Source organism: Lissotriton helveticus, chromosome 2_1 (assembly GCF_964261635.1).
Source record: "Lissotriton helveticus chromosome 2_1, aLisHel1.1, whole genome shotgun sequence".
NCBI lineage: Eukaryota > Metazoa > Chordata > Amphibia > Caudata > Salamandridae > Lissotriton > Lissotriton helveticus.
In genome coordinates this window covers 705,044,638-705,072,392 of record NC_136059.1, presented here as the reverse complement: position 1 = coordinate 705,072,392, position 27,755 = coordinate 705,044,638, and the positions used below count along the sequence as shown (strand labels likewise).

The 27,755-nt window shown below is 46.1% G+C and overlaps 1 protein-coding gene across 2 annotated transcripts in view; it reads left to right on the top strand.

Moving 5' to 3' along the window:
• Nucleotides 1-27,755, top strand: part of ERAP1 (endoplasmic reticulum aminopeptidase 1) — a 530,688-nt gene that overhangs the window by 118,235 nt on the left and 384,698 nt on the right. For both annotated transcript variants that reach the window (XM_078675432.1, XM_078675433.1), the window contains exon 3: nucleotides 8,822-8,960. In XM_078675432.1, coding sequence (XP_078531558.1) covers nucleotides 8,822-8,960 — 139 coding nt within the window. The remainder of the gene's footprint in view (nucleotides 1-8,821; nucleotides 8,961-27,755) is intronic.

Sequence of the window (27,755 nt, the reverse complement as noted above, 5' to 3'; positions counted from 1 at the left end):
CTGAGGCGTTCTGGATGCGCTGGAGTCTTTTCTGTACTTTGGCGGTGGTCCCAGCGTAGAGGGCGTTCCCGTAGTCCAGACGGCTGCTGACGAGGGCCTGGGTGACCGTTTTCCTGGTTCCAGTGGGGATCCAGCGGAAGATCTTACGGAGTATGCGGAGTATGTTGAAACAGGAGGAGGTAACGGCGTTAACTTGCCTGGCCATCGTGAGGGAGGAGTCAAGGATGAAGCCCAGGTTGCGTGCGTGGTCCGTGGGCTTGGGTGGGGGCCCAGAGCAGGGGGCCACCAGGAGTCGTCCCAGGCGGAGATGGATGGGCCCAGGATGAGGACTTCCGTCTTGTCTGAGTTCAGTTTCAGGTGGCTGAGCTTCATCCAGTCTGCGATGTCTTTCATTCCGTCCTGGAAGCTGGCTCTGGCGGAGGTGTGGTCGTTGGTGAGGGAGAGGATCAGTTGGGTATCGTCGGCGTAGGAGATGATGTTGAGGTTTTGCTTGCGTGCGATGGCTGCGAGGGGGCTCATGTAGACGTTGAAGAGGGTGGGGCTGAGCAAGGAGCCTTGAGGTACGCCGCAGATGATCTTGGTGGCTTCTGCGAGGAAGGGCGGGAGACGGACTCTTTGGGTTCTGTCAGAGAGGAAGGAGGTGAACCATTCCAGGGCCTTTCCTTGGATCCCGGCGTGGCGGAGGCGGGTTGTCAGGGTGCGGTGGTAGATCGTGTCGAACGCAGCCGAAAGGTCGAGCAGGATGAGGGCGGCGGTTTCTCCGTTGTCCAGCAGGGTCCGGATGTCGTCGGTGGCCGCGATGAGGGCGGTCTCGGTGCTGTGGTTTGCTCGAAATCCGGACTGCGATGGGTCGAGGGAGCCGTTCGTCTCCAGGAAGGCTGTCAGCTGTTTGTTGACGGTTTTCTCGATGACTTTTGCAGGGAAGGAGAGGAGGGAGATGGGGCGGAAGTTCTTGAGGTCTAAGGGGTCTGCGGTGGGTTTCTTCAGGAGGGCGCTGATCTCTGCGTGCTTCCAACTCTCCGGGAAGGTGGCGAATATGAAGGAGTTGTTGATGATGTCCCGAAGTTTGGGTGCGATGATGGAGTCGGCTTTGTTGAAGATGTGGCGTGGGCAGGGATCGGCTGGGGAACCCGAGTGGATGGTGTTCATCGTGTGGGTGGTATCTTCTGTGCTGACCTGCGTCCAGGCGCACAGGGTGGTGGTGGGGGGTGTAGGTTCGGTGGTGGGGTACGAGTTCTGAGCGCCGAAGCTGTTGTGTATGTCAACGATCTTACGGGGAAAAAAGGTGGCCAGAGAGTTGCAGAGGTCTTGAGAAGGCGTGATGTCGTTGTTACTGGCGTTGTGGTTGGAGAGCTCTTTCACGACGTTGAAGAGTTCCTTCCTGTTGTGGGTGTTGTTGTCCAGGCGTTCTCTGAAGGATGACCTTTTGGTGATGCGGATCAGCTGGTGGTGTTTGCAGGTGGCGTTCTTGAGGGCTGTCATGTTATCCGTTGACTGGTTGTGGCGCCAGGCTTTCTCGAGGTCACGGCAAGATTTCTTGGAGTCTTTGAGATCGTTGGTGAACCACGCGGCTTTCTTGCTGTTGAGGTTGCTGGGAGGGTTTTTCAGTGGAGCAAGGGTGTCGGTGATCCACTGTGTGAGGTTGCGGGCTCCTTCGTTGGGGTCCGTGGTGTTGGTGGGAGGGTTTAGGCTCAATGAGGTGGTGAGTCGGTCGGTGGTGATCTTGCTCCAGCATCTTCGGGGGGTTTGTTGAGGGTGGTGGTGGGTTGTTGTTTTCCTGAAGTTGAAGTGTACGCAGCCGTGGTCGGTCCAGTGGAGCTCGGTGGTGTGGCTTAAGGAGATGTGGTTGCTGGAGGAGAAGACGGGGTCGAGCGTGTGGCTGGCGTAATGGGTGGGGGTGTTGACCAGTTGCTTGAATCCGAGGTTGGCGAGGTTGTCTAGTAGGGCGGTGGTGTTGTTGTCCTGGTCGTTCTCCAGGTGGAAGTTGAGGTCTCCTAGGAGGATGTAGTCCGGGGAGGTGAGGGCAAGCGGGCTGATGAAGTCTGCGATGGCCTCGCTGAAGTGTGAGCGTGGTCCCGGGGGTCTGTAGATGAGGGTTCCTCTGAGGGTGGTCTTGGGGTCGGTGTGAATCTGGAAGTGCAGGTGCTCTGCGGTGGCGAGGGTGTCATCGGTGTTGGTCGTGATGCGGACAGTGTTTCTATGGGCGATGGCGATGCCTCCTCCGGTCTGGTTGACGCGGTCCCTCCGGATGATCTTGTAGCCGTCCGGGATGGCAATGGCGATGTCGGGGGCTGAGGACGCGTTCATCCAGGTTTCCGTGAAGAAGGCGACGTCTGGTGCCGTTTTGTCCAGGAGGTCCCATAGTTCGATGGCGTGCCTGTGGATGGAGCGGGTGTTGAGCAGGATGCACTTGACGTGGTTGTTGTTGGCAGCTGTTTTGGCTGGCGCGGTGCAGGACCGAGTGCAGGTGAAGTAGCAGGCGTGGCAGGTGAAGGCTCCGTGGGTGCGTTTCGGGGTGGCTTGGTAGCTTGGTAGCAGGCTGGATGTCGGCCGGTGTTGAGTGCGTGAAGGGTGGCGGCGTCGTAGCTCAGTCGGGTTGGCTGGCTCTGGCGGGGTCCAGGGGCTCTGCCGCTGGGCGCGGTCCAGGCTTGCCTTTGGCGCGTAATCGGCGCAAGCAGGCAGCAGAATCCGGGCACACGGGGGCCGTGCGATAGTGGAGTGACCGGGTCAAGGGTCGCTGTAGTTTTTGGGAGCGAGGATGGCAGACTTTCGTAGCTGAGAAAGCAGGTTCGAGCCTGACATCAGCTCAACATCTGGTGATTCGAAAAAAAGATTATGTGCTTATGTAATGTAACTGGTGTTCATGTAAAGCGCACTAAGTTTGTGCTATATAAAATGGAAAAAAGAGCCTCTTTCAAGTCACATCAAATGCAGTGACCGGTCCTACTATCGCAAAGTTTTGTTAATTTTCGCCCACCCTGAGGGTAAAAAAAGATAGCCCCTTAGGGACATAGCTCAGCACCTACTTTTACGAACTGCTGTTGCTGAGCACCGGCAAGACTGGCCTACTTAAAGCCATGTGTGTGTGTATGTTGTATATGGGCGCATGGTAGAAATGAAAGGCCAGGGACACTCGTTTTAATTAAAACGAGTGTCCCTGGTCTTTTGTTTCTACCATGCCTCTATATACAACATACACATACACTGTGTGTGTGTGCGTGTGTGTATGTAGACATGGTAGAAACGACAGGCCTCACACACTGTGTATGTTGTATAGCTTTAAAATGCTATATTTGGATCCCCATTTCTCAACAATTTGCAGTAAATATGTGCTGAAAAACCCACCATTTAAATCAATTTTTTTCAAAATTCTCTTGCGGGGGAGAACCCCCTGGCACTCTCCTTTTGCAGTTCGAGCTCGCTTTGCTCGCTCGGTCATTATATTAGGGTACTGCTTTTTTCAGCGCACCACTTTCAAAATCCACCAGCTGCCACTGACTATAGTACTACATTAACCACGCGAGACGAAAAATTTGACTATTCATCATTCACTATTAGAGTGAGGTGACAGAGCATGGAACAACATCCTTGTATCCACCAGGATTGCAACTACCTTGCTGTCATTTAAGAAAGAGCTGAAGATACCCCTTTTTAAAGCACAACAGCCCACGTTTGATGTTAGAAAACAGCTACCACCCAATTACACGCAGTCTGTCTCTCTGCCTTGGATAACTTGGACGGCATAAGTTCATGGGCTCTTGGTATGTTCTTTAGCACCAGTGTGAGGTGGTACCAACATACTCTCAGCTAATCTGTGCTGCTTATGATGTCTCCGATTACCAGTGTGAGATAGACTACCGTGCACTATTGATTAATCGGCATTGCTTGTGAGGTCTCATTATTGCCTGTGTAGGATGCTGCTTTAGAGACCCCCCCCCCAGTTTTTTCATCCCACTTAAAGCACTGCACACACAAGTGTGTTTATTTTGTATATGGAGGGAGGCATGGTAGAAAAGAAAGGCCGCGCATTTCATGATTTAATTTAAACCATGAAATACGCGACCTTTGGTTTCTACCATGGCTCCCTTTATATCCAAAAGAAACACACGCTGTGTGTGTATGTTGCTTGGGCTCAAGAAACAAAAGGTCAGGGACACTCATTTCAATTAAAATGAGAGTCCCTGGCCTTTCGTTTCTACCATGCGTCCATATACAACATACACAAACAGCGTGTGTGTGTATTCTGTATATGGAGACGTATTGTAGAAACAAAAGGCCAGAGACACTATTTTTAAATAAATTACCTTCACCGCTCACCAATAAAGACAGAGCAGTTGTGAGTAAAAGCCTTGGAGAGAGCTTGGTCATCTTAATTTAAAATGACCAAGCACTCTCCAACCCTTTTATTCAAAACAGTCAGTTCTTGATTGTTCTCAGTGCTAGATAAGAACTACAAAACTCACCCATGGAATGTTCTCGCGTGGGGCCTGGGCTCCTCATTACTGGATTGGAATGCCATACTCAAGAGTGCAGCAGACAGCGTAGAAATGGTGGAACGAACAGAACTCCCTGCAAGGAACAGGAAAATTCTGGATTTGGACTCCTCCCCCAGGACCAGCCCACCAATCATTTTCATAATAAACAACTGTTGCTGGGTCTCGTGGGAGAGGCACAGGCCACTGACACCCCCACTCCAAAATTTTCGAAACTGGATTGCCTGGCCCCCAGCCATTGACATTAATGGAGGGCTTCCGACTCCTCCCTGGGCTTTGGGAATAACGCCCAAACTGAAACTGTATTCTGCCAGTGAGACACAGGCTGCGCCCACCAGTGTGTTGTCACTGCACTGCTTTCTGGCTTCATGTCGAAGACATCTTCGCCCGGCCAAGGCAAGCCAGAGCCAAGGGCCATCCCCCATCCCCTCAAAGAAAAAGGCAGATTTGCACATGTTTGTTTACCGAGCAGCCAGCACAGTTTATTGCTAGCTGCTCAGTGTTCCAGCTCAGATTTTGAAATCCCCCATGGTGGCAGGGCGACGCCCATCTCGACCCTGTACACCGGCAGCCCCTGCATTTATATCAAACAGGTTTCAAAGAGATTGATTTGCCATTATTTAGTTTGATAAGAGCTATGTATTCACCCTACCGAAAAACTTATTAAACATTAGACTTTAGTGGTTCTTCTAAAACCATACATTGGTCTAGATTCAGGACAAGCCTAAAATTACATGTCAACGTAGACTCTAATTTCAAGAGATTTGTTATGAAAATATATGGACTACTATGGTTTCCTTCTTCATGCGCCAAGTTCCCTCAGGGCCACTAGTGATGTACATGGTCCTCACTTGAAGCATTTTTTTTAACAGATTTTCTTGTAATATGCTATGTAATGAAGAAATGAATTTAATGAAGAAATAATGAACCTAAGAGTATACCCACTATTGCAGTATAAAGCTTTTACAATTCTGTGTGCTTTATTACAGCTAGGTCCAAGGATATCTTGTGACAAGAAGTAGTAAATCCACTATTTTCCCTAAAAATGTTTGTTTTTGTGGGCAGCCTCTGGCTGCATATATTGGTTCCTTCAGGTTGGCACACCAGTCCATTGCCACTCGCTATGTTCCCAACCTTGGGGCACTTGCCGAGGTCCACTGTCTGGCGATGTCCCTTTTCGCAAGCATGGTTCCAATCCCCACCAAAGTACAATCTTCCTGGCCCCACCCCAGCAGAAGTTCCATGCTCTATCTGTGTGGAGTATTACTGTGGGGTTTACCTGCTCTCCATGACTGTTTTGAGCTCACTTGGCCAAGGGAACAGTACTAAAGTCAAGAAACATCTGAGTTGATCATTGTGTTTTCATATGGAAATTTCAGAATGTAAACAAAGATCTTACTACCTCCTGTTGCTTAGTTGGGTAACCATTGTTTGACTGTAGGTCTGGAGTATGCTTGTAAGTTCCAAGTGACAGGAATTTGTTCTGTTATTACATTGTATTTGGTACAGAAGGACATTATAAACACAGCTACAACTCTGCACTGTGGGAGGGCCCTAAACCTTCCAGTCCCAAGGTAGCTTCTCAGCCTGAATTGTGGACCCATTGTCTGCCGCAGTTTCTTAAACTTAGCGGTGTGCTGCCTGGCACAAAGTAGGGACTACTACAATCCTTGCCATATATTATTAAAACCATTGTTGATTACTTTGCCTTCAGAAGTGGGAGTGGCTTTATTTAGTGAGTCTGTGGATCCCCCTTGTTTAAATGAGATTCTCCCCTCCCTTACATGGGCACAACTGTTGGATATGACTGATGCCTATATTGGCCTGGAATTAAAGTACACCAGGAGCACACAAACGATGCTACGGCTCTGGCGATTTACAGCCCATAGTCAGCAATACTGTCTCCAAGAGTGAAACAGAAAAAAACAATTGGAGTAGAGTAAAGATGACCACCTTTTAAAGCATTCCCAAGTAACCCTTCAAAAGCTGAGGTGGCTCAAATATTTTCCCAAAACCATTCAGAAATGCACAGTGCCATTTATTCCCTAGACCCTGTGTCTCCTCCGGCCACTCAGTATCTTTCATCTTTATGGATAGATCAACTGCAGTTCAAATGTCACTCTCTAGGCCACAGCTTTCCAAACTTTTCATGTTGGTAACACTCTTTTTGGAGATGCATCATTTTGTGACACAGTAAGGCAGTGTAGCGAGCGAGCGAGCCTGAACCACCTAGTTTCTCCCTGGAAGAACATTTTGAAATAAAAGAGGTCAAATGGTCTCCCTCTGGCTGTCTTCCTGCCTCTGTCTCCATCACTCTGTCGCTCTCCTCCCTCTGCCTATCTTCCTCTCTCTATCTCCCTCCCTCTGTCTCCCTCTCTCTGTCTGTCTTCCTCGGTCTGTTGCCCTCTGTCTGTCGCCCTCTGTCTCCCTCTCTCTGTCTCCGTCCCTCTGTCTCCCTCTGTCTGTCTCCCTCTGTCTGTCTCCCTCTCTCTCTGTCTCCCTCTCTCTCTGTCTCCCTCTCTCTCTGTCTCCCTCTCTTTCTGTCTCCCTCTCTTTCTGTCTCCCTCTCTTTCTGTCTCCCTCTCTCTCTGTCTCCCTCTCTCTCTGTCTCCCTCTCTCTCTGTCTCCCTCTCTCTCTGTCTCCCTCTCTCTCTGTCTCCCTCTCTCTCTGTCTCCCTCTCCCTCTGTCTCCCTCCCTCTGTCTCCCTCCCTCTGTCTCCCTCCCTTGCTCTGTCTATCTCCCTCTCCTTTCCTCTGTCTCCCCCTGACTCCTTCCCTCGGTCTCACTCTGCCTCCCTCTCTCTGTCTCCCTCTCTCTGTATCCCTCTCTCTCTGTCTCCCTCCCTCTGTCTCCCTCTCTCTATCTCCCACGGTTTTCCTCTCCCTCTGTCTCCCTCCCTCTGTCTGTATCCCTCTGTCTGTCTCCCTCCCGCTGTCTCCCTCCTCCTCCTGTCTGTCTCCCTCTGTCTGTTGCCCTCTGCCTCCCTCTTCGTCTCCCTCTGTCTCTGTTCCTCTGTCTCCGCCCCTCTGTCTCCGCCCCTCTGCCTCCCTCCCTCTGTCTCCCTCCCTCTGTTGCCCTCCTCCTTCTGTCTGTCTCCCTCCCTCTGTCGCCCTCCTCCCCTGTCTTTCTCCCTCTGTCTGTCGCCCTCTGCCTCCCTCCCTCTGTCTCTCTCTGTCTCTCTCTCTATGTTTCCCTCCCTCTGTCTCACTCCCTCTGTCTTCCTCACTCTGCCTGTCACCTCACCCCAACTTCCCGGGCACACACACAGCCGCACCCAAGCACTTCACTGGTCTTTAAAAGGCCATAGAGCAGAGTGTCTAGGAATGCCTCTTAATTAACAGCAGTTATGTGCTAAGTGCCCGCGACACACCCACCATTTGCAGGGGATACAGTACTGTGTCGGGACACACAGTTTGGAAAGCTCTGCCTAGGCTACTGAACCTGCCATTCCAGTTTGAGATGGCTGATCACGGGAATCATTTTGCAGAAACTACGATCAATGATAGGATTAATGAGTTACACCTGCACGTCCTCAGTTTTTTTATAGCTTAAACATTGAATAAAGAAGAGTTATTTTTTTTAACACTTTATCTTTGATGCAGGTGATCTTTCCTATCCATACTCCGCTTCTTTTTAAAATCTGATCTTTTGGCAAGCTTTGTAAGTGTAGTGTTCCATGGTATGGCTATGAAAAATAAGCGGTCTTATTCAACTTAAGAATTATTTATATTTGTTTTAGTCCTCTGTCTTTATCTGTTTTGTAAGAGGAGTTTAGAATTAAGACAAATATTGTGACCCGTATTGTTATTCTGCTGTACCCTTGAGGTTAGACCAGACAACACTTGAGGAGCGGTGTCTGATGCATGCCAGACTAACACAGCACAGTGGGAACCGAGAGAACAGAACATACCATGTGTTGGGCATCCGGGTTGGATTACAGGTTCAGTAGATATTTTCAAAACGTCATTGACGTTATCTGCTACTTCAGGAGCATCTTGTTCTGGTTAAAGTTAATTTTTCATCTTGTTAAAATAGGAGGTGAAATGTAAAAAGTGACCTAAGGTATTTTAAAACAGATAGGTATTTGTAGAAAAATCTTGTTGCTGTTGGATCAGCTAAACTCCAGTTTCATTCCCCAGCCCATTGCTTGCTTGCTTTAGAGTTTGAATCCAATAATATTGTCTCCAAGTTGAGGAAAGCCTAGCTGTGAACATGTTGACTTTCAATCTTTTACAATAGACACTAAAGTAAGTAATAGATGCGTAAAGTTGGGAAACTAATTAGGCCACTGGTCCTTAATAACAATCCTTTATCTTCTTATTTGCAGAGTACTTGCATCTACACAGTTTGAACCAACGGCAGCACGCATGGCTTTTCCTTGCTTTGATGAGCCCGCCTACAAAGCCAGTTTTGCAGTGAGAATATGGAGAGAGCCGAGGCACCAGGCACTGTCCAATATGCCAATAGTACGTGTATCCTGTGTTGTAATATTGTCCTGTAAATTGCCTGAATGTTGAGTTTTTTCATAATTATCAATGTGTTTTGAGATGGATTCTGGTCTGGGTGCAGGGTAGGGGCATTCTTAATCTGTCCCTCAGTCAGTTACCAACAAAAAGCTTAATACCTATTTCAGGGAGCATATGGTCTGTAAAGCAGTGGAAAGGCTTATTCCTCCAACCTCTGATTATATTTTGCACCTTCAGTTCCGTCCTCACGAGAAGCGAGAACAAGGTAATGAAAAAACAACAAGGTGATGGATGAAATGCTTGAAGTAATCTCTATCACTGGCAATTGGTGAGGGGCGGGCCTGCAGTTTTATATAAGATGAAGACGCTTCTAGGTGAAGCCTGCCCTTTTTTATATTTCTGATTACTGCTTCCGGAAGGCTAATAACCATGGACAGAAACCACAAACATCATTGTACACATGTTGTGGGTGCTCTGGCTTGGAGATAACCTCAGTGCTACCTGTATTGATCAGCATCATTTACACAAAGGCTCTGTCAGGGCAGCAGCTTTAGAAGGGTGCTTGAAAGAGACTAAACCCAAAATATTCTGAAGTTTGAGACTGTAGATCCACATCCTTTGTCTAGAAAAGGAAATTAAAGAGGATTCCAAATTTCCCCAATTTGTTCCAGCTCCAAGTTCTACATGGCCAACCAAGTGACTGCTTCAGCATAGTACATGGAAGACTGCTGTGTGATCAAGATTGGTGACTGCCTGAAAGTTAGTCTCCCAGAGGTTAGAGGACATCACCTTAAGTCCGCACTTTCTGCTGAACATCTGAGGGTCTGCTTAGAGGTCTGCCTGCTAGCTAAGAGAGGAGAGGGGTCTGCCCGGCCCTGTAGGAGAGACTGTCCAAGAGGAGAAAACAAGCCTACTCCTATCCAGAGGAGCACCCTGTAAAAGCAGACTGCTTGAGAGAACAAAGCCATTAGCGACCAGTGTTGCAGTTGATCTCAGTTTCACTCCCTGATTCCCATCAAGAACAGCACCAGCTTAATTTGGGCTGAATCTGCTTTGCTGCGTTATCTGTGCATTGGCCCAAGTTATTCTATAACTGTCTTGCTGTGTGATCTGTAGGCCAGCCCCAGTGGAGCTGCAAGTGCCTTACTGCATGATACACACACCATCCCAATTTAGAGTGAAATTCTTTTGTTGTGAGACATCCACTGGCCCATGTGAGCTGCAACTGCTTTGCTGCACAATCCGTGCATTGCAACAATGTGGTCTGTAACTGAAATATCATCCGCTCCATCTTCGCCAGCCCAGTAGCTGCTGCGACTGCTGAGGACCCCGGCTCACCAAGCGGCATCAGTCTATTTACTGGCTAGACAAACATGACGAAGACATGGGCAGTGCCCAACTTCCCCGCAACAACAACAGGAACAGAACGCAATTTGGGACCAAGCTGCTGCACCACACTGAAATGAGTGAAAGGACTTGAGAATGTTTCCTACCCACTTCAACACTGGGGATACGAATAAAAGTGAACAGATTATGTATTTGAATTTACAGGGAATGAAATCTGCATCTGTGCCTAATTTATGATCTAATAATATCTATTAGGGTACTATAAGAACCAGGGACGCCCAGTTGAGAGTGCCCTCAGGGGAATCGTGTGATCAGTGACATTAACCTGCATTTTTACATTGGACTGAGTAGTATTTAATTTTGCTGTGTGATTAAAAGTTTGTTCTTTTCAAAAAGACAAGTACTGTACTGTACATTGAGTTATTGTGTCTATTGGCCGGACTGTTCACATGACGAACAGGGTCAAGACTGATTTGCACATAGCTGGATCCAAACTGAGGTGGCATGGTGGGCAAAAAATTATGCGTTGGGATGTGGCCCAGGCGATTGCCCCTCACTCCACCATCAACTGAATGACAGTGCTCTGGAAGAACTAATCATCTGCCCCTGCTAACAAATTCTTCATGGAATTTCTCAAATTAGCCCTGACTCCATCCTCCTCACTTTATTGTATGGATCTCCACTCTCCAGCCACAGAAAAGCAGATTATATACTCAACTGTCTGGGGAATCTGTCCTTATCCTCCATCTTAAACCATGACGAACCTGGAGCATCCAAAATAAATTCTAGTGGCTTCAGTTCATGAGACTTGAGTCCTACTACCACACATAGTACGGGCATAATATAAATGCACTCCACATACCCCCACAAAATTAGTGCAAGGTTCTGAGTTTCATATAGCAGTGGAACTTTACACAAGAAGGGCCAGGAGGCCATTTCCTCACTGACACAGATAAATAGGTATTGTCAATTATAGGATCACAAAACATGTGTTATGTGCTAATACCAAGACACAGACCGTAGTGTTCTGTCCACCATGAGGGCATGCTTGGTGCCTATTACAGGTCACAGGACAGATCCCGGACCTTGCATTGTCTGAGACAGACCTAGGCCTCTGTGCACATGCTAGATTACAGTGACGCCAAAGCCAAAATAAAAATCGGCATACCAGATGCTTCAGAAATTAGGCACTTAGCGCAAGGGCACATGCTGCATCAACATGTGGAGGATGTTGTGGCATAACAGGGCCTGGAATTTACAGCTATTTCTGGCATGGCTTTTTTTCTGTAAAGGAGATTCTACTGGTTCACTTAAAAGATTGAAGGAATGACCGCTTTTTTGAAGGAGCTGTAGATCAGTGTTCATGAATGTGTAGTAAAGCCAAAGTGATGTTGCTCAAAGGCCCTCATCACGAGTGGCCTGTAAAACCAGGTAAACCTGCTTATGAACGATCCGCCTACTGACCCATATCAATGTTTAACATCGATTTATAAAATACTGAGCAAAATCCGAGAGGCTAAGCTTCTACATGTAATGCCCAAACGGATCCATTCGGAATAGGCAGAGTCTATTCCAGGCCGTAATGCAACGATTACTGACCATCTCGGAGGCTGAGAAACCTGACTGAGAAAGGGCCACGGTTTTTGCTGTTGACATCAAGAACTGTATGTGGCCTGGTGCCAAAGGCCACCAGGACTCCAAACACGCACAATGAAATAAATGATCCTTTTAAACAAACTGTAGTGTATTTTATCACATATACTTCATAAACCAAAGTTCATATTACTTCAATCATTGTATATTACAATCATACAAATTTCATCTGGATATCAAAACATCAAAGCATCATTTGTTAAATCAATGAAACTGCAGAACATATTCAAAACATAACAAAAACACCCAATGCATTTCGGGGCCCTGCCCCTTCGTCAGGGGTCTGTGTAAGAAAAGAAGAAAGAGAAAGGAAAAGAAAACCGTATTACTTTTGGTATCAAGGGGGACAAGTGCATTTGCACTAAGACTTTCGTTTTTAACTTCTGGCTTACCTAGTGATTGTTATTTTGCGCGTTGCCAATGAATGCTAATAGGGCAAGTGGTCCTCTTTTTTGATGTTCTATAGAGAAACCAAAGGATTTACTTGGTGCGAACAGGTCACTAATAGCAAATGAAATGCCATGCCTGGAGTGAATTAAAAAGGCTCACCTGAATAAGGAAAACTGTGTCCAATCTGAAAAACGTAGATGGACATCTATAAGTATGTTACTCATAAGTGCTTAAGACAAGGATAAAATAAAACGAGGAAATCGTGCATTTACCTGTGGGGTATGTGTAAGTACCAACCCCCAGACAATCAATCTTGTCTCCAAAGTTGCCTACAAAACAATAGAGTTCAAATAATGAAACTAGGTGGATTGCCAAAGATTGGCTACCATTATTACCGCTTTGAGCAGGCGCGTCAGCTTACCTGCGGGGAAAGTAGTGTTCCCGGTCCCGCTATGCGACCTGGAGTACACGCGTCCGTTCTACATAAAGAGAACGAGTGTTACTTGCATTTCATAAGCGCTCGCTTGAAATGACAAAAAACGAAATGCGGAAAAACGAAATTCTATGCCTTACCGATTACCGGCCGGGATGTTTGTGGCATTCAACTCAATCCTAAGCGTGCCGAGTGAACCGCGGGTACTCGTTAAGTCCCTTTTCACTATTCATTGATGGCTCCAACATTAAAGTAGGACTAGGAGCAAGAAGTGTCGGCCATTTTGGAGTGGTGTTTTAGCAAGGACTGCTTAAAGTGAATGTATACGAAAAAGTTGTGAAGGAAATGAATTAAAGTAAAAAAAGTAAAAAAAGTAAAAAAAGTGAACATGAAGAATGAAGTCGTCCCACCGCAAATGCCAAATAATTCCTGCCTATTTACAGACTAAATGTCAACATTTAGATAAATTGAACGATCACATCATGAAATGTACAAAAAAATTACACGTATGGATTTATGACTATATTGTTATTCAGAAAGTTAATATTTGATGAAGAATGTGTGCCATCGTGTGTGAGTTTCCCTAGGGTTCTGAGTTAATGTACTTTAGAGGAAACATGCCATGTCCATTTTGTCATTAAGCCCAAAGGGGGTCAGTGTTTGTAGTTTACGAATCCAAAAGGCCTCTTTTTGAAGTAAGATCTTTGAGTTATCCAAACCCAAACGTTGTGGGAGTAATTCAATCACCTGAAATCTTAGTTGGGCAATAGTGTGGCCAGCTTCCCACCAGTGTTTTGCGAGTGGTGATGTGTAATTCTTATTCCTGATGCGGCTCTTATGCTCTGACAGTCGCAATTTCAACTTACGTTCAGTTTTGCCGACATATAGAAGGCCACATGGACATTTAATTGAATATACAACGAACTCAGAATTGCAGGTCGTGTTGTGCCTTAATTGAATTTTTTCGCCTGTCCGAGGATGTAGCAAGATATTACCCGGTATTATATTATTGCAATTTTTGCAATTATAACAGCGAATAGTTCCTTTGTATACTTCAGGTTGTTGGGTGGTATCCATACGGCGACTTGGTTTATTGAGCAGTTCTTTGAGATTCTGGGCTCTCTTGTATGCAAACAAGGGTCTTTCACTGAATAAGTTGCCAAAGTCTTTCTCTACTTGAATGATCTCCCATCTTTTCAAAATGATTCGTTTTATTTCTCTGGAAGCGGTGGAGTATTTCAACACAAATACCATTCTTTTATTCTCAGTTTTGAGTCTTTTTTTCAAAAGATCTGTCCTTGGTATAACCTTGATATGATCAACATGTGCATCCAGTAATTTCCGCGGGTAACCTCTGTCTAAATAACGTTGCTTTTGTTCTTCAATGTGCTTATCACAGCTGGTTTTGTCAGAAGATATTCTTTTTATTCTCATGAATTGTGAGACCGGTAAGTTATTGACAAGATTTGAAGGGTGAAAGCTTCCATAGAGGAGTGCAGTGTTTCTATCAGTAGGCTTTTTGTAAAGGGTTGTGTTGATGGAATTTTCACTGAGTGCAACCCAGACATCCAAAAACGGTAAAGCTTCCTGACTGATGTTGTGCGTAAATTGTATCCTTGGGTTAGCAAGATTCAAACTCTTGATGTTTTGGATAAGATCCAAGACTGGTCGTTTCCATATAATGAAGACATCATCTATGTATCTCTTATAATACACTAGGCCTGCTTGCCAAGTGCTATCTTCCAAAATATAATCAAGCTCAAATTTCGCCATGAAAATGTTCGCGTAAATGCAGGCCCCTGGAAAGCCCATGGCTGTCCCAGTGAGCTGCAAGTAATACTCTTTTTCCCATGAGAAGTAGCTGTTGGTCAAACAAAATTCTAACAACTGCAGAATTAAATAGTTCAACTCATCCGGCTTGTCATCTAGGAGTAGGGCCCACTCAATTGCTTCTAAACCTTCCTTATGAGGAATCGATGTATAGAGGGCCGTGACATCGATTGTGCATAGGGTCCAGTTTCCTGTATCTGTCGTGTCAATAGTTGAAAGACTTCGTAAGAAATCGGAGGTATCCTCCAGATAAGTCGGCCACTTTTTGATAAAGGACTGCATATGTGCATCGATAAAGATGCCCAAATTCTCGAAGATAGAGGCACATCCCGAAACTATCGGTCTAAATGGGGGGTCTTTCAAGTCTTTGTGCACTTTTGGTAAAAAATATATCCTTGGTCTCCTTGGGTATATTTGCCTCAGATACCGCTTGGTTGTGGTGTTTATCCAGCCTAGTTCTTCAAATTTGTCTAATAGTCCATCTAGGTTTTTGGCTATAGCATTGGTTGGATCTTCGTCCAGTTTGGCATATGTATTTGCATCTTGCACATGTTCAAAACCCTTTTTCACATAGAATTCCAAGTCCATTATCACGAGGCTTCCGCCTTTGTCTGCCTTTTGAATCATAATCTCTTTGTTGTTAGCCAGTGCGTGTAAAGTGCTGTATTCTGCTCTTGTTAGGTTATTTATTTTTTTCTTATATTGAACTTTACTCAAATCCATTTTGACGAGTAACTCAAATGTGTCAAGACTTTTATGGGAGACTGGAGCCATGAAGGTACTTTTGGGTTTGAACTTGATGGAAGTGTTGTCTTCATTTTCGATGGGATTAAGCACTGTGAAAAAATGTCTGAGCCTTAGGACCCTCATGAATTTGTAAAGGGCTATTTCACTCTCAAGTTGGTTGGTATGATAGGTGTGGACGAAAGATGTGCCTTTGTTGAGCAAATGTTCTTCTGTTTTTGTTAGTTGGTAGCTGGAAATATTAATTACAAGGCTTTGGTCTGGCTCCTTAGGCCTAATTTCTTCTTCTCTACCTCCTTTTCCTTTTCCTTTTCCTTGTCCTCGTCGCGTCTTTTGTCGCTCGTTACTGGTGGTATATCCGGAGGTTTGGGTGGTGTGATGTCCTTGTCTAAAAAAGAATCTGATGTTGAGGCTGACGCATCTGTTGTTATCCCTGTTTGATCTTGCTGACTTAACGTCGACCCTTGTTGTTTAGATGTAGACTGTTGTTGCTTACTCATAGGTTGCCTAGTGGCGCTGGTGTCGCTATCTGACACTCCACTCTCTTCTGATGATGCTGTGGGTTGTTTCCTGGTTGTATAGCGCCTTTTAGCATAAATTTCAGCCCATGTATATGCTTATCAATGTTTAACATCGATTTATAAAATACTGAGCAAAATCCGAGAGGCTAAGCTTCTACATGTAATGCCCAAACGGATCCATTCGGAATAGGCAGAGTCTATTCCAGGCCGTAATGCAACGATTACTGACCATCTCGGAGGCTGAGAAACCTGACTGAGAAAGGGCCACGGTTTTTGCTGTTGACATCAAGAAAGCATTTGATAGACTTGAATGGCGTTAACTATATGAAGTACTGACCTGGATGGGGATAGGCGAAGGCTTTATAGCATGGATTAGTGGTCCTATAGCTAGAGTACGCATGGGGAGGACTATCTCAGTAAGCTGCTCAGTGTGGCGAGGAATGCAACAGGGTTGCCCCTTGTTCCCCCAATTTTTCTGTGCACAGATCCTATCGAACCCCGGAGCGAGTGAGCAGATACTTTCACGTAACAGACGCAGCATGACCTAGATGCAGGGAGGGAGGGGCTCACATCCTGCACATGTTTTGGACATGTCCCATACTGGATACATATTGGGATGGGGTCATTCATACGCTGGGGTACGTTATAGAAAGTGAGATTCCTCGCACCCCTGGACTTTGCCTACTGGGATAGTTTCCCCCTACATCTAAAACTAAAGTCACCAGTAGATTTCAAGACCTAGCACTTATCCTTGCCAAATGGGAGATAGCGAGAAATTGGAAGTCCCCGGGGGGCCCGCAGATTACTGTGTGTCAAAGAGAGCTGATTAAATGTACGGGCTGCGAGGGGTGGGTACTCCTACGAAACGCCCAAAGACACACAGGAAACATTAAAGTGCCCAGAGCTTGGGGAGCATTGGTGGATAGCATATCCAACCCGTAGCCTGCTATGCCCGAGGGGTCACCCCCTAGATCGGTGTGATTTATTTTATTTAGTGTCGTACCGTCCTTCTTACCGCAGTGCACTTCTTACTAGCTCTTCATATCTTGTGTTTATACATTGTGTTATATTTTACATATTTCATCAGGATCACTGACATAATATCGACGACACAAATATCGAGATACACAAATATCGAGTCAAAAATATCGATTGACAAAATATCGACTCCCTATCTTCAAACAGGTAAGTACCAAAATATCGACTCCAAAATATCGACTTACAAAAATATAGACTGTCAAAATATCGATTTTTTTAAAAGTCTTAAAATTAAGTTAAAACTAATATAGTAATAAATATATTTAATATAAACTTAGAAATAATTAATAAAAAAATGTAATTTTAATAAATAATTTATATAATTAAAAAAATTATATCACCAAAAATTACACACACACATATATATATATATATATATATATATATATAAACATATTATTAAATAAACATATATAACATTTTAGAAAATGTTTAAAATTTATTGTTACAACTATAGTGAGTTCAACATTAGCAAAAGTGTTGGATAGCGTAGAGGTCAAATTTACTACTCCCACTCCAGTGGGTGCAACAGTAGGGAAAGCGCTGGATAGCGCAGAGGTTAAAATTACTATTCCCACTCCAGGGATGTATGACGTTACAACGCATACTTTTACAATGCCTACCATTACAACAAAACTTTTACAACGCAAAAACTTTTACAACGCATACATTTACAACGCAAGATTTTACAACGCATATACCTTTACAACGCATACCATTACAACGTAAGTATTGGTAAGTATATAATAATTTTTTGAATATAAATTAATAAAAAATATTATAATATAATTTAATATAATTTAATTTTATTAAATAAATTTAATTTAAATGTAATTTTACTTTATTTTTACAAAGTACCCCTGTATACCAAAAACCCAAAACTGACCCTGAACCCTAAAAATACCCCTTTACCCATAAACTGAAAACTGACCCTGAACACTAAAAATACCCCTTTACCCGAAAACTGACCCTGAACCCTAAAAATACCCCTTTACCCCAAAAACTGAAAACTGACCCTGAACACTAAAAATACCCCTTTACCCAAAAACTGAAAACTGACCCTGAACCCTAAAAATACCCCTTTACCCCAAAAACTGAAAACTGACCCTGAACCCTAAAAATACCCCTTTACCCCAAAAACTGAAAACTGACCCTGAACCCTAAAAATACCCCATTACCCAAAAACTGAAAACTGACCCTGAACCCTTAAAATACCCCTTTACCCCAAAAACTGAAAACTGACCCTGAACCCTAAAAATACCCCTTTACCCAAAAACTGAAAACTGACCCAGAACTCTAAAAATACCCCTTTACCCAAAAACTGAAAACTGACCCTGAACCCTAAAAATACCCCTTTACCCAAAAACTGAAAACTGACCCTGAACCCTAAAAATACCCCTTTACCCATAAACTGAAAACTGACCCTGAACCCTAAAAATACCCCATTACCCCAAAACTGAAAACTGACCCTGAACCCTTAAAATACCCCTTTACCCCAAAAACTGAAAACTGACCCTGAACCCTAAAAATACCCCTTTACCCAAAAACTGAAAACTGACCCTGAACTCTAAATATACCCCTTTACCCAAAAACTGAAAACTGACCCTGAACCCTAAAAATACCCCTTTACCCAAAAACTGAAAACTGACCCTGAACTCTAAAAATACCCCTTTACCCAAAAACTGTAAACTGACCCTGAACCCTAAAAATACCCCTTTACCCAAAAACTGAAAACTGACCCTGAACCCTAAAAATACCCCTTTACCCATAAACTGAAAACTGACCCTGAACCCTAAAAATACCCCTTTACCCAAAAACTAAAAAGTGACCCTGAACCCTAAAAATACCCCTTTACCCAAAAACTGAAAACTGACCCTGAACCCTCAAAATACCCCTTTACCCAAAAACTGAAAACTGACCCTGAACCCTAAAAATACCCCTTTACCCAAAAACTGAAAACTGACCCTGAACCCTAAAAATACCCCTTTACCCAAAATCCCAAACATATAACCTTTTTAAAATAATTATATACTTACTAATACTTACATTGTAATAGTATGCGTTGTAACGGTATCTGCGTTTTAAAAACATGCTTTGTAAATGTATGCGTTGTAAAAGTTTGTGCAATTTAAAAGTTTTGTTGTAATGGTAATGCATAGTAAAAGTAGCGTTGTAAACGTTGCATACCCACTCCAGTGGGTGCAACAGTAGGGAAAGTGTTGGATAGCGTAGGGGTTAAAATTACTATTCCAACTTCAGAGAGTGCAATAGTAGGGAAAGTAAATACTTCACAAATATATATAAATAACATAAATAGTAATACCAATTACAAATAATTAAAATATTAAAAAAGTGTATAAAAATATTAAATATTTATTTATAAATACAAAAAAAAATTATTTAATTATAAAAATTGCCTACTCATACTAATTAATTACCTATTAACAATAAATTAATTTACAATTTAAAAATTAATAAATTATTTTCAATTACCAATTATATTTTAATTAATTACCAATTAATAATTAATTAACAATAAATTCAAAATAAATATCAATAAATAAATTAACATATTTAATAAATTATAATTACATTACTTCCCACCCTATTCCCCTATAAACACACAACCCGCTACAGAAAATAAATTACTAAAATTAAAATATTTATCAATTAATCAATTATAATTAATTACCAATTATATTTTAATTAATTACCAATTAATAATTAATTAACAATTAATTCTAAGTAAATATCAATAAATAAATTAACATATTTAATTAATTATAATTAAATTACTTCCCACCCTATTCCCCTATAAACCCACAACCCGCTACAGAAAATAAATTACTAAAATTAAAATATATATCAATTAATCAATTATAATTAATTACCAATTATATTTTAATTAATTACCAATTAATAATTAATTAACAATTAATTCTAAATAAATATCAATACATAAATTAACATATTTAATTAATTATAATAAAATTACTTCCCACCCTATTCCCCTATAAACCCACAACCCGCTACAGAAAATAAATTACTAAAATTAAAATATTTATCAATTAATCAATTATAATTAATTACCAATTATATTTTAATTAATTACCAATTATTAATTAACAATTAATTCTAAATAGATATTAATAAATAAATTAACATATTTAATTAATTAGAATTAAATTACTTCCCACCCTATTCCCCTATAAACCCACAACCCGCTACAGACTTATATTACACAAAAAATAAAAATTATTATTAACTTACCTTAAATTCGATATTTTTGTTGTCTATATTATGTCTAGTCGATATTATGTCCATTCTATATTTTTGATTCGATATTATGTCCATTCTATTCGATATTAATTTTCTCTAGTCGATATTTTTGTTGTCTATATTATGTCTAGTCGATATTATGTCCATTCTATATTTTTTACTCGATATTCTGTCCAGTCGAAATAAAAGACTCGATATTATGACTGTACACCATTTCATCAGATGCGTTGGAATCTCTGTAGCACATGCCAGGTACCTTAATTGCCAAAATGCTGTACTGACCCGAATGAAGGGAGGAGAACGGGGGAGGGAGTTGACTGCTGTAATGTTTGCAAATAATTGAACAGACAAATGATGACTGAACTGACCATGATATTCAATGTATCTGAAAGAGACACGTTAGTGATAGATTCCTTTCCTTAGAATATCCCCAGGCGTCAGACTGGATCCGGATATTTTTTGAGTAGCAGTACCCTTGCGCGTTGGTAGGCGTCATCTGCGGCTCCGGGTCCGTCGTCGTCGTCGTGGGCGCCGTGATGACGTCGTCGGAGTACTTAGACGCCGCCTCCGCGTGCTGACGTCAGTTCTTCTTTTTTCTGCGCCAGCAGCGCAGATCCGGAAAGAGTGGTACCTTAGTCACTTTTTGACTAAACTTTTTTGATCTTTTGATCATCCTTTTTTGAAGTCTTCGACTCCGAACGGTGCCGGTAGGGATGCCAAGTTTTAAGCCCTGTGAGGATTGCGACCGGCTGATGTCGGTCTCTGACCCTCACCGTCGGTGTCTCCACTGTCTCGGCATCGATCACGATGACAAGACCTGTTCCGACTGCCGGGCCCTGACTTCGAAGGCTAGGCGGGAGCGGTCCTGTAAGCGGCTCGAACTCCGGCAGTCGGCCCGCGCGGCGAGAAAGGTCCCGGTCCGGACGGAGGTCGAGGGACCGGTCGCGGGAGAGGAGCCATCGGAGCTCCGGGAGTCGACATCACTCCTCTGGGTCGAAGTCGTCAGGTAAGCACCAGAAGTCGAAGAGACGTCATCGCTCTTCTGACTCCCCCCGACGCTCGCGTGACGCGGCCGGGGGTTCAGGTGGCATCGCCCACGCGGCTCCGTCGGAGTCGCAGGCGCCGCGTCCGGCCCCATACCCTTCGGTCCCTGGGCCTAACGCGGCGCCGGAGGAGATCGAGCGGTTCCTCATGGCCATGAGGTCCCTCTCTCTTCCGACGGGCTCCGCGGCACCTTCGGGCCCGGCGGACCCGTCTGGGGGTCCTAGCGGGTCGGGGGGTTCGGCTCCGACGCCGCCGGCGCCTTCGGGCCCGGCGCCGCAAGGCCCCGCCGGATCCAGTTCCGGATCCGGGTCGTCGCCGGTGGACTTAACGACCTCCCCGGCGCAGGCCCCTCAGGTGTCACCCCGGCGCCGTCCTCGGGCGCCGCCGTCCCCGATGCCTCCATCGACCCGGTTCTGGCGCCGCTTTCGACGCCGTTCAGAGAGTTCACTTTCCATGAACCGGGCCCATCATTTGCTAACCCTGAGTACCAGGAGATGGGTGAGGAAGAGTATTGGGAGGGGTCTGAGGACCCTCTGGCACGTGAATGCCAGTCTCAGGAGGACTGGGCAGGTGAACTTGGGGAGGCCAGTGGCATAGACACTTCACCTGACACTGGCTTTGTCTCACCTCCTACCGTGGCTACAGAGGAGGGGGCAAACTATAGTGTGGTGTTGATGAGGGCGGCCAAGGCCTTGGGCCTTGAGCTCCCCGTCGGGCCGTGAGGACTAACCTCCTCACTGAGGTCCTTAAGCCGCAGTCATGCTCAGCTGAGCCTCTGCTGCCGTTTAACGAGGCCTTACCTGACGTTCTTTTGGGCACTTGGTCCAGGCCCGCTACAGGTTCGCCTGTAGATAGGAACGTGGCCAGACGCCACCGCCCGGCCCCGGGCGACCCTTGTTTCCTGTCCACCCACCCCACCCCTGAGAGCCTGGTGATCCAGGCCTCAAATTCCCAGACCGCATTCCCGTCGGCACCGCCTGACAGGGAATCCAAGAGGTACGAGCAATACGGCAAGAAGGTGTTCTCCTCCCTGAGTCTGGGACTGCGGTCTTCTAACACCGCGTGCCTCTTGGGCCGTTACACCCACTCTCTGTGGGATACGGTCGCAGACGTGTTGCCAGAATGCCCGTTGGAGGTACGGGCTAAACTCGGCCAAGCCCTTGTGGAAGGCTGAGATGCGGCGCGTTATTCGATCCGGTGTGGACTGGATACCACCGACTCTCTAGGCAGAGCGATGGCAACGACTGTGGCGATTCGTCGCCAAGCCTGGTTGAGATCCGCCAACTTCTCGGCTGATGTCCAGAATACTCTCATGGACATGATGTTTGATGGCTGTCGCCTTTTTGGCGACAAGGCAGACCATGCGCTTGAGCACTTTAAGGACTCCAGGGCTACGCCCAAGTCCTTGGGCCTCTCGGCCCCGCGCCAGCAATCGGCTGCCTTTCACTCCTTTCGTGGCCACGGAAGGGGTGTACCCACACGTGCTGCCAGCCACGCCCTGCAGGGTAATACCAAACGCGGTGGCGGCCATGGAAACCGCCGTGGCTGCGGTCGGGGACAACGGCGAGGTCAGTCCACACCTTCCCCCGCAGCATCCGCCTCAAAACCCTCCTAGTCCGTGCTTTCAGGCCCATGTGACGCCAGTGGGGGGCAGGGTTCGCCATCACCTCCTCCACTGGGGCACTGTCACATTGGACAGGTGGGTGCTGCAAATCGTCCGAAGGGGCTACTCCCTCCCCTTGGAGGCGACCCCTCCAGCCATGCCACCGCAGTACCACCGCGTATCGGGGGATCATTTGCGGCTTCTGCAGGAGGAAGTTACGGCCCTCTTGGCCAAGGGGGCCATCGAGCGCGTTCCTGGGCCAGAAGTAGGGTGTGGTTGCTACTCCCACTACTTTCTGGTACCCAAGAAGGGCAAAGGGGGCCTACGCCCTATCTTGGACCTAAGGAACGTCAACGGCTTCCTCCAGAAGGAGAAGTTCAAAATGCTGACACTGGCTCAGGTCTTAGCTGCCCTGGACCCAGGAGACTGGATGGTAGCGTTGGACTTGCAGGACGCTTATTTCCACATCCTCGTCTTGCCGGCCCACCTTCGCTACCTGCGGTTCACGGTTGGCCACGAGCACTTTCAGTATACCGTGCTCCCCTTCGGCCTTACCAGCGCCCCACGGGTGTTCACAAAGGTGATGGCGGTGGTCGCAGCTCATCTGCGCAGGTTAGGGGTTTCAGTCTTCCCCCACCTCGACGACTGGTTGTTGACCGCGGGCTCGCCCCAAACAGTCGTCAGCCACCTCCAGACAACGGCAGACCTCCTGCACCAGCTGGGGTTCTCCCTCAATGTGCCGAAGTCACACCAGTGCCCCTCTCAGAAGCTCCTCTTCATCGGAGCGGTTCTGGACTCAGCGCAGTTTCGGGTTTATCCCCCCGAACAGCGGGTCCGGGATATTCAGGCTCTGATTCCACTCTTTCAGCCTTTATCCCGGGTCTCGGTCAGGTTGACGCTGCGGCTCCTGGGGCTGATGGCCTCCTGCATCCTACTGGTGCATCACGCCAGGTGGCGGATGCGGGTTCTGCAGTGGGACCTGAAGTTTCAGTGGGCCCAGCATCAGGGCAACCTGTCCGACCACGTCCTGATCTCGGAGGGCACTGCGAGACAAATGCAGTGCAGGCTCATGGACCGCGATTGGGTCAGCGGCAGATCCCTCTCCCTTCCCCAACCGGAGCACGTAGTTGTGACGGATGCGTCCCTCCAGGGCTGGGGAGGCCACATGGGAGAGGCGGAGATCAGAGGCCTCTGGTCTCCGGCGGAGGCCCGGCTCCACATCAACCTTTTGGAGTTGCGGGCGATTCGTCTAGCACTGAAAGCATTCCTCCCCTCTGTCCGGGGGAGTGTAGTGCAGGTGTTCACAGACAACACCACCGCCATGTGGTACTGCAACAAACAGGGCGTGACCCTGGTGGCTCAACACCTGGCAGGTTCTCTGAACGCCAGGGCGGACGAGCTCAGCCGTCGGTGCATGATGGATCACGAATGGCGTCTGAACTCGGACGTGGCGCAAGGCCTCTTTCAGCGTTGGGGAGAGCCTTGGTTAGATCTATTCGCCACCGAAGAGAACGCGCAATGTCATCAGTTCTGCGTGTTGGAATTTCCAAGGCGGCACTTGCTCGGAGACGCTTTTCGTCGCGAGTGGAGTTGCGGTCTGTTGTACGCCTTTCCGCCTATACCACTTCTGCCCAGAGTGCTGAAGAAGATCAAGCGTGACCGGGCCCAAGTCATCCTTGTGGCTCCGGACTGGGCACGAAGGTACTGGTATCCAGAGCTACTCAGTATGTCAGTCGATCCCCCGGTTCGTCTGCCTCTTCAGGAGGACCTTCTGTCGCAGCAGCAGGGGACGGTCCTCCACCCGAACCTGTCCAGTCTCCACCTCCATGCTTGGAGATTGAGCGGCGACAGTTTAGGCCATTTGACTTTCCTCCTGAAGTCTGGAATGTCATTATGTCAGCCAGGCGTCCCTCCACAAAGTCGGTATACGCCTGCAGGTGGAACAGATTTGTGGCATGGTGTGCAGCAAAGGCTGTGGATCCTCTTGCTGCCCCTCTCTCTGAGGTTCTTCTCTTTCTTCTTTCTCTTGCCCAGCAGGGCTCTGCTCTGGGCACTATCAAGGGCTACCTTTCTGCCCTTTCGGCCTTTCTGAGGCTGCCTGATCAACCTTCTTTGTTCAAGTCCCCTATTGTAAAAAGATTTCTAAAGGGCATCACACACACGTTCAATCCTGTTGCGTTTGTGATGCTTCAGTGGGACTTGAACCTTGTTCTTACATTTCTGATGTGCGCTCCTTTTGAGCCACTTCACAACTGTCCTCTCCGCCTTCTTACTCTGAAGACTGCTTTCCTGGTTGCCATCACCTCTGCCAGGAGAGTGAGTGAGCTCCAGGCCCTTTCTTGTACTCCTCCCTTCCTTTCTGTCCATCCGGACAAGGTTGTATTGCGTACTAAGCCATCTTTCCTGCCTAACGTTGTCACGGCCTTCCACATTGGGCAGTCTATCACCTTGCCCACCTTCTTTCCGCCACCGCATCCCTCTAAAGAGGAAGAGCGGCTCCACCGTCTGGACCCAAAACGTGCGCTCTCATTCTATTTGGATCACACATGCCAGTTCCGGGTGGATGACAAACTCTTTGTTGGTTACGTGGGCGCTAAGAAGGGGAAAGCGGTGCACAAGAGGGCCATCTCCCGGTGGATCATCTTGTGTATCCAGGCATGTTACTCCTTGGCTAAGAAGGATCCCCCTTTTGGATTGCAGGCTCATTCCACCCGAGCCACGGCGACTACAACTGCCCTGGGCCGGGGAGTGCCCTTACAAGACATCTGTCAGGCAGCTACGTGGGCATCGCTGCACACGTTTGCAAGACACTACTGCCTGGACAGCCAAGTCTGGAGGGATGGCTTCTTTGGCCATTCTGTCCTCCAGGACTTTCTAGTGTGATTATTGGTTCGCAGACCCACCACCGGGGTTGGTATTGCTGGGGTATCTATTCTAAGGTAAGGAATCTATCACTAACGTGTCTCTTTCAGATGCACAAGTTACTACTTGTGTAACGATATATCTGTAAGAGACATTAGTTAGTGATAGATTCCTTACCGACCCACCCATCCTCCCAGTTCTGCGAACCGATATCAAGGGTTAGGGTTATCCCCTTTCAGGGCCCTAGTTTCAATGGCACCAGTGTTGGTTTTTAACATGGCTCAGCGCTTCTGGCGCGGAAAAGCTGTGTCTAAGAACTGACGTCAGCACGCGGAGGCGGCGTCTAAGTACTCCGGCGAAGTCATCACGGCGCCGCCGACGACGGACGCGGAGCCGCAGACGACGCCTACTGACGCGCAAGGGTACTGCTACGCAAAATATTTCCGGATCCAGTCTGACGCCTGGGGATATTCTAAGGTAAGGAATCTATCACTAACTAATGTCTGTTACAGATATATCGTTACACAAGTAGTAACTTGTGCATTAAACTTAATATAATCTGTTTACATTAAAAAAAATCACAAGTGGCCTTGTGTCAGATGAAATAATCATCTTACCCAACAAAATCTGACACTGAAGTATTTGGAATTTATCGGGTGCAATAATTATGTGGAACAGTATTCACCTATTCCAAAATATGCCTGCTAAATGGCGCACAATAGGAGGATTTTGGTGCTTCCTGTACCCAAATCTGATGTGCTGGGTATTACTGGGCAGTTTCCCCTGCCTACTAAATTTTGACAATTTTGACCTGCTGAAATTTACCTGGGGAAAATTCCAGGGGTGCGGTGTGTTCCACAAAACTTGGAATTCTGGTGTGTGGTGCAACAAACATTTCTGTACATATTATGGAGTGTAACGTGCTGCTCATAATGAGGGTCACAAGAAACAACAGATGGTAGTCAAGAGTCCTTGGAGTGAATATTGGTGTATTTTGCTGGATGACATTGGAGAAATTGTTGGTTTGAAGGGAAAGGTTTTGTGTCATGAATTTACAAACATATTGGCATAATCAATATTTTTACAGAATTAACAAATATTCTGCTTTTCTTTTGATGCCACTCAGGAAGATCAGCAATATGTCATTAAGTTCAACCTCCACAATATCCATCATTCCCCATTTTCTTAATGCCCTTGCTTCAATCGTAGACCTGCATCCTGGAGTTGGCATGTGATGCGGGGTATATTTGTTTTCTTTATGTTTATTTTGCTGTAGTGCAAACAAGGCCCCAGGGATATCGGAGTGCTTTCCAGATGCCTATGTTTAAAATGCATTTAAATACAGTTTAAAAGGGGGGGGGAGTTGAAATAGTACAAATATTTATAGCGTTCAGATGAGAGAGAATGTCCTACATTAATTTAGAAACCTATATAGACAGAAAAACATATAGTTTATATTGAAACAGTAGCAAAAAAATCCATGCAAGGGGAGCCTATCAAAAGAATGAGGGTAAGGATTTAGGAGGAATCAGAAGGAAACAAGCATTTGCAATGCAATAGGTCTCGCATTTGCAAGAGTTTGAGCGATTGGCATTGTACATTACAATCCCTTTTATTTATGTTTTTGATAATCCGCAAGCAGTGTGTAGACACACAATTGGTACTTATAGTCGTTGCTTAGGAGAAGCAAGGCTGGCAGTAACTGTGCCTCTTAACTGTCAGTCTTGCTTATCGTAAGTAAGGACTATAAGAACAAAGTGTGTGATTACGCACCGCTTGCAGGTTTACAAAAAACATAAATTAAAGGCATTTTCATTTACACTGCCAATAGCTCATACTTTTGTAGATGCTAGACCTATTGCATTGCAAATGCTTGTTATTCCAGCAACCAGTTTCTGAGGGATCCCTCCCCAGTCCAGGCAGAACAGGACCCACATACCTATGTTACGGCAGAGTTCGCCTGAGCCCATCAATCCTGTAAATCTGCCTTTCTCATAGGGCTGGGTTGGAGATTTGATCTCCGGAGCCCCTGCATGGCTCACTTTGAGTCC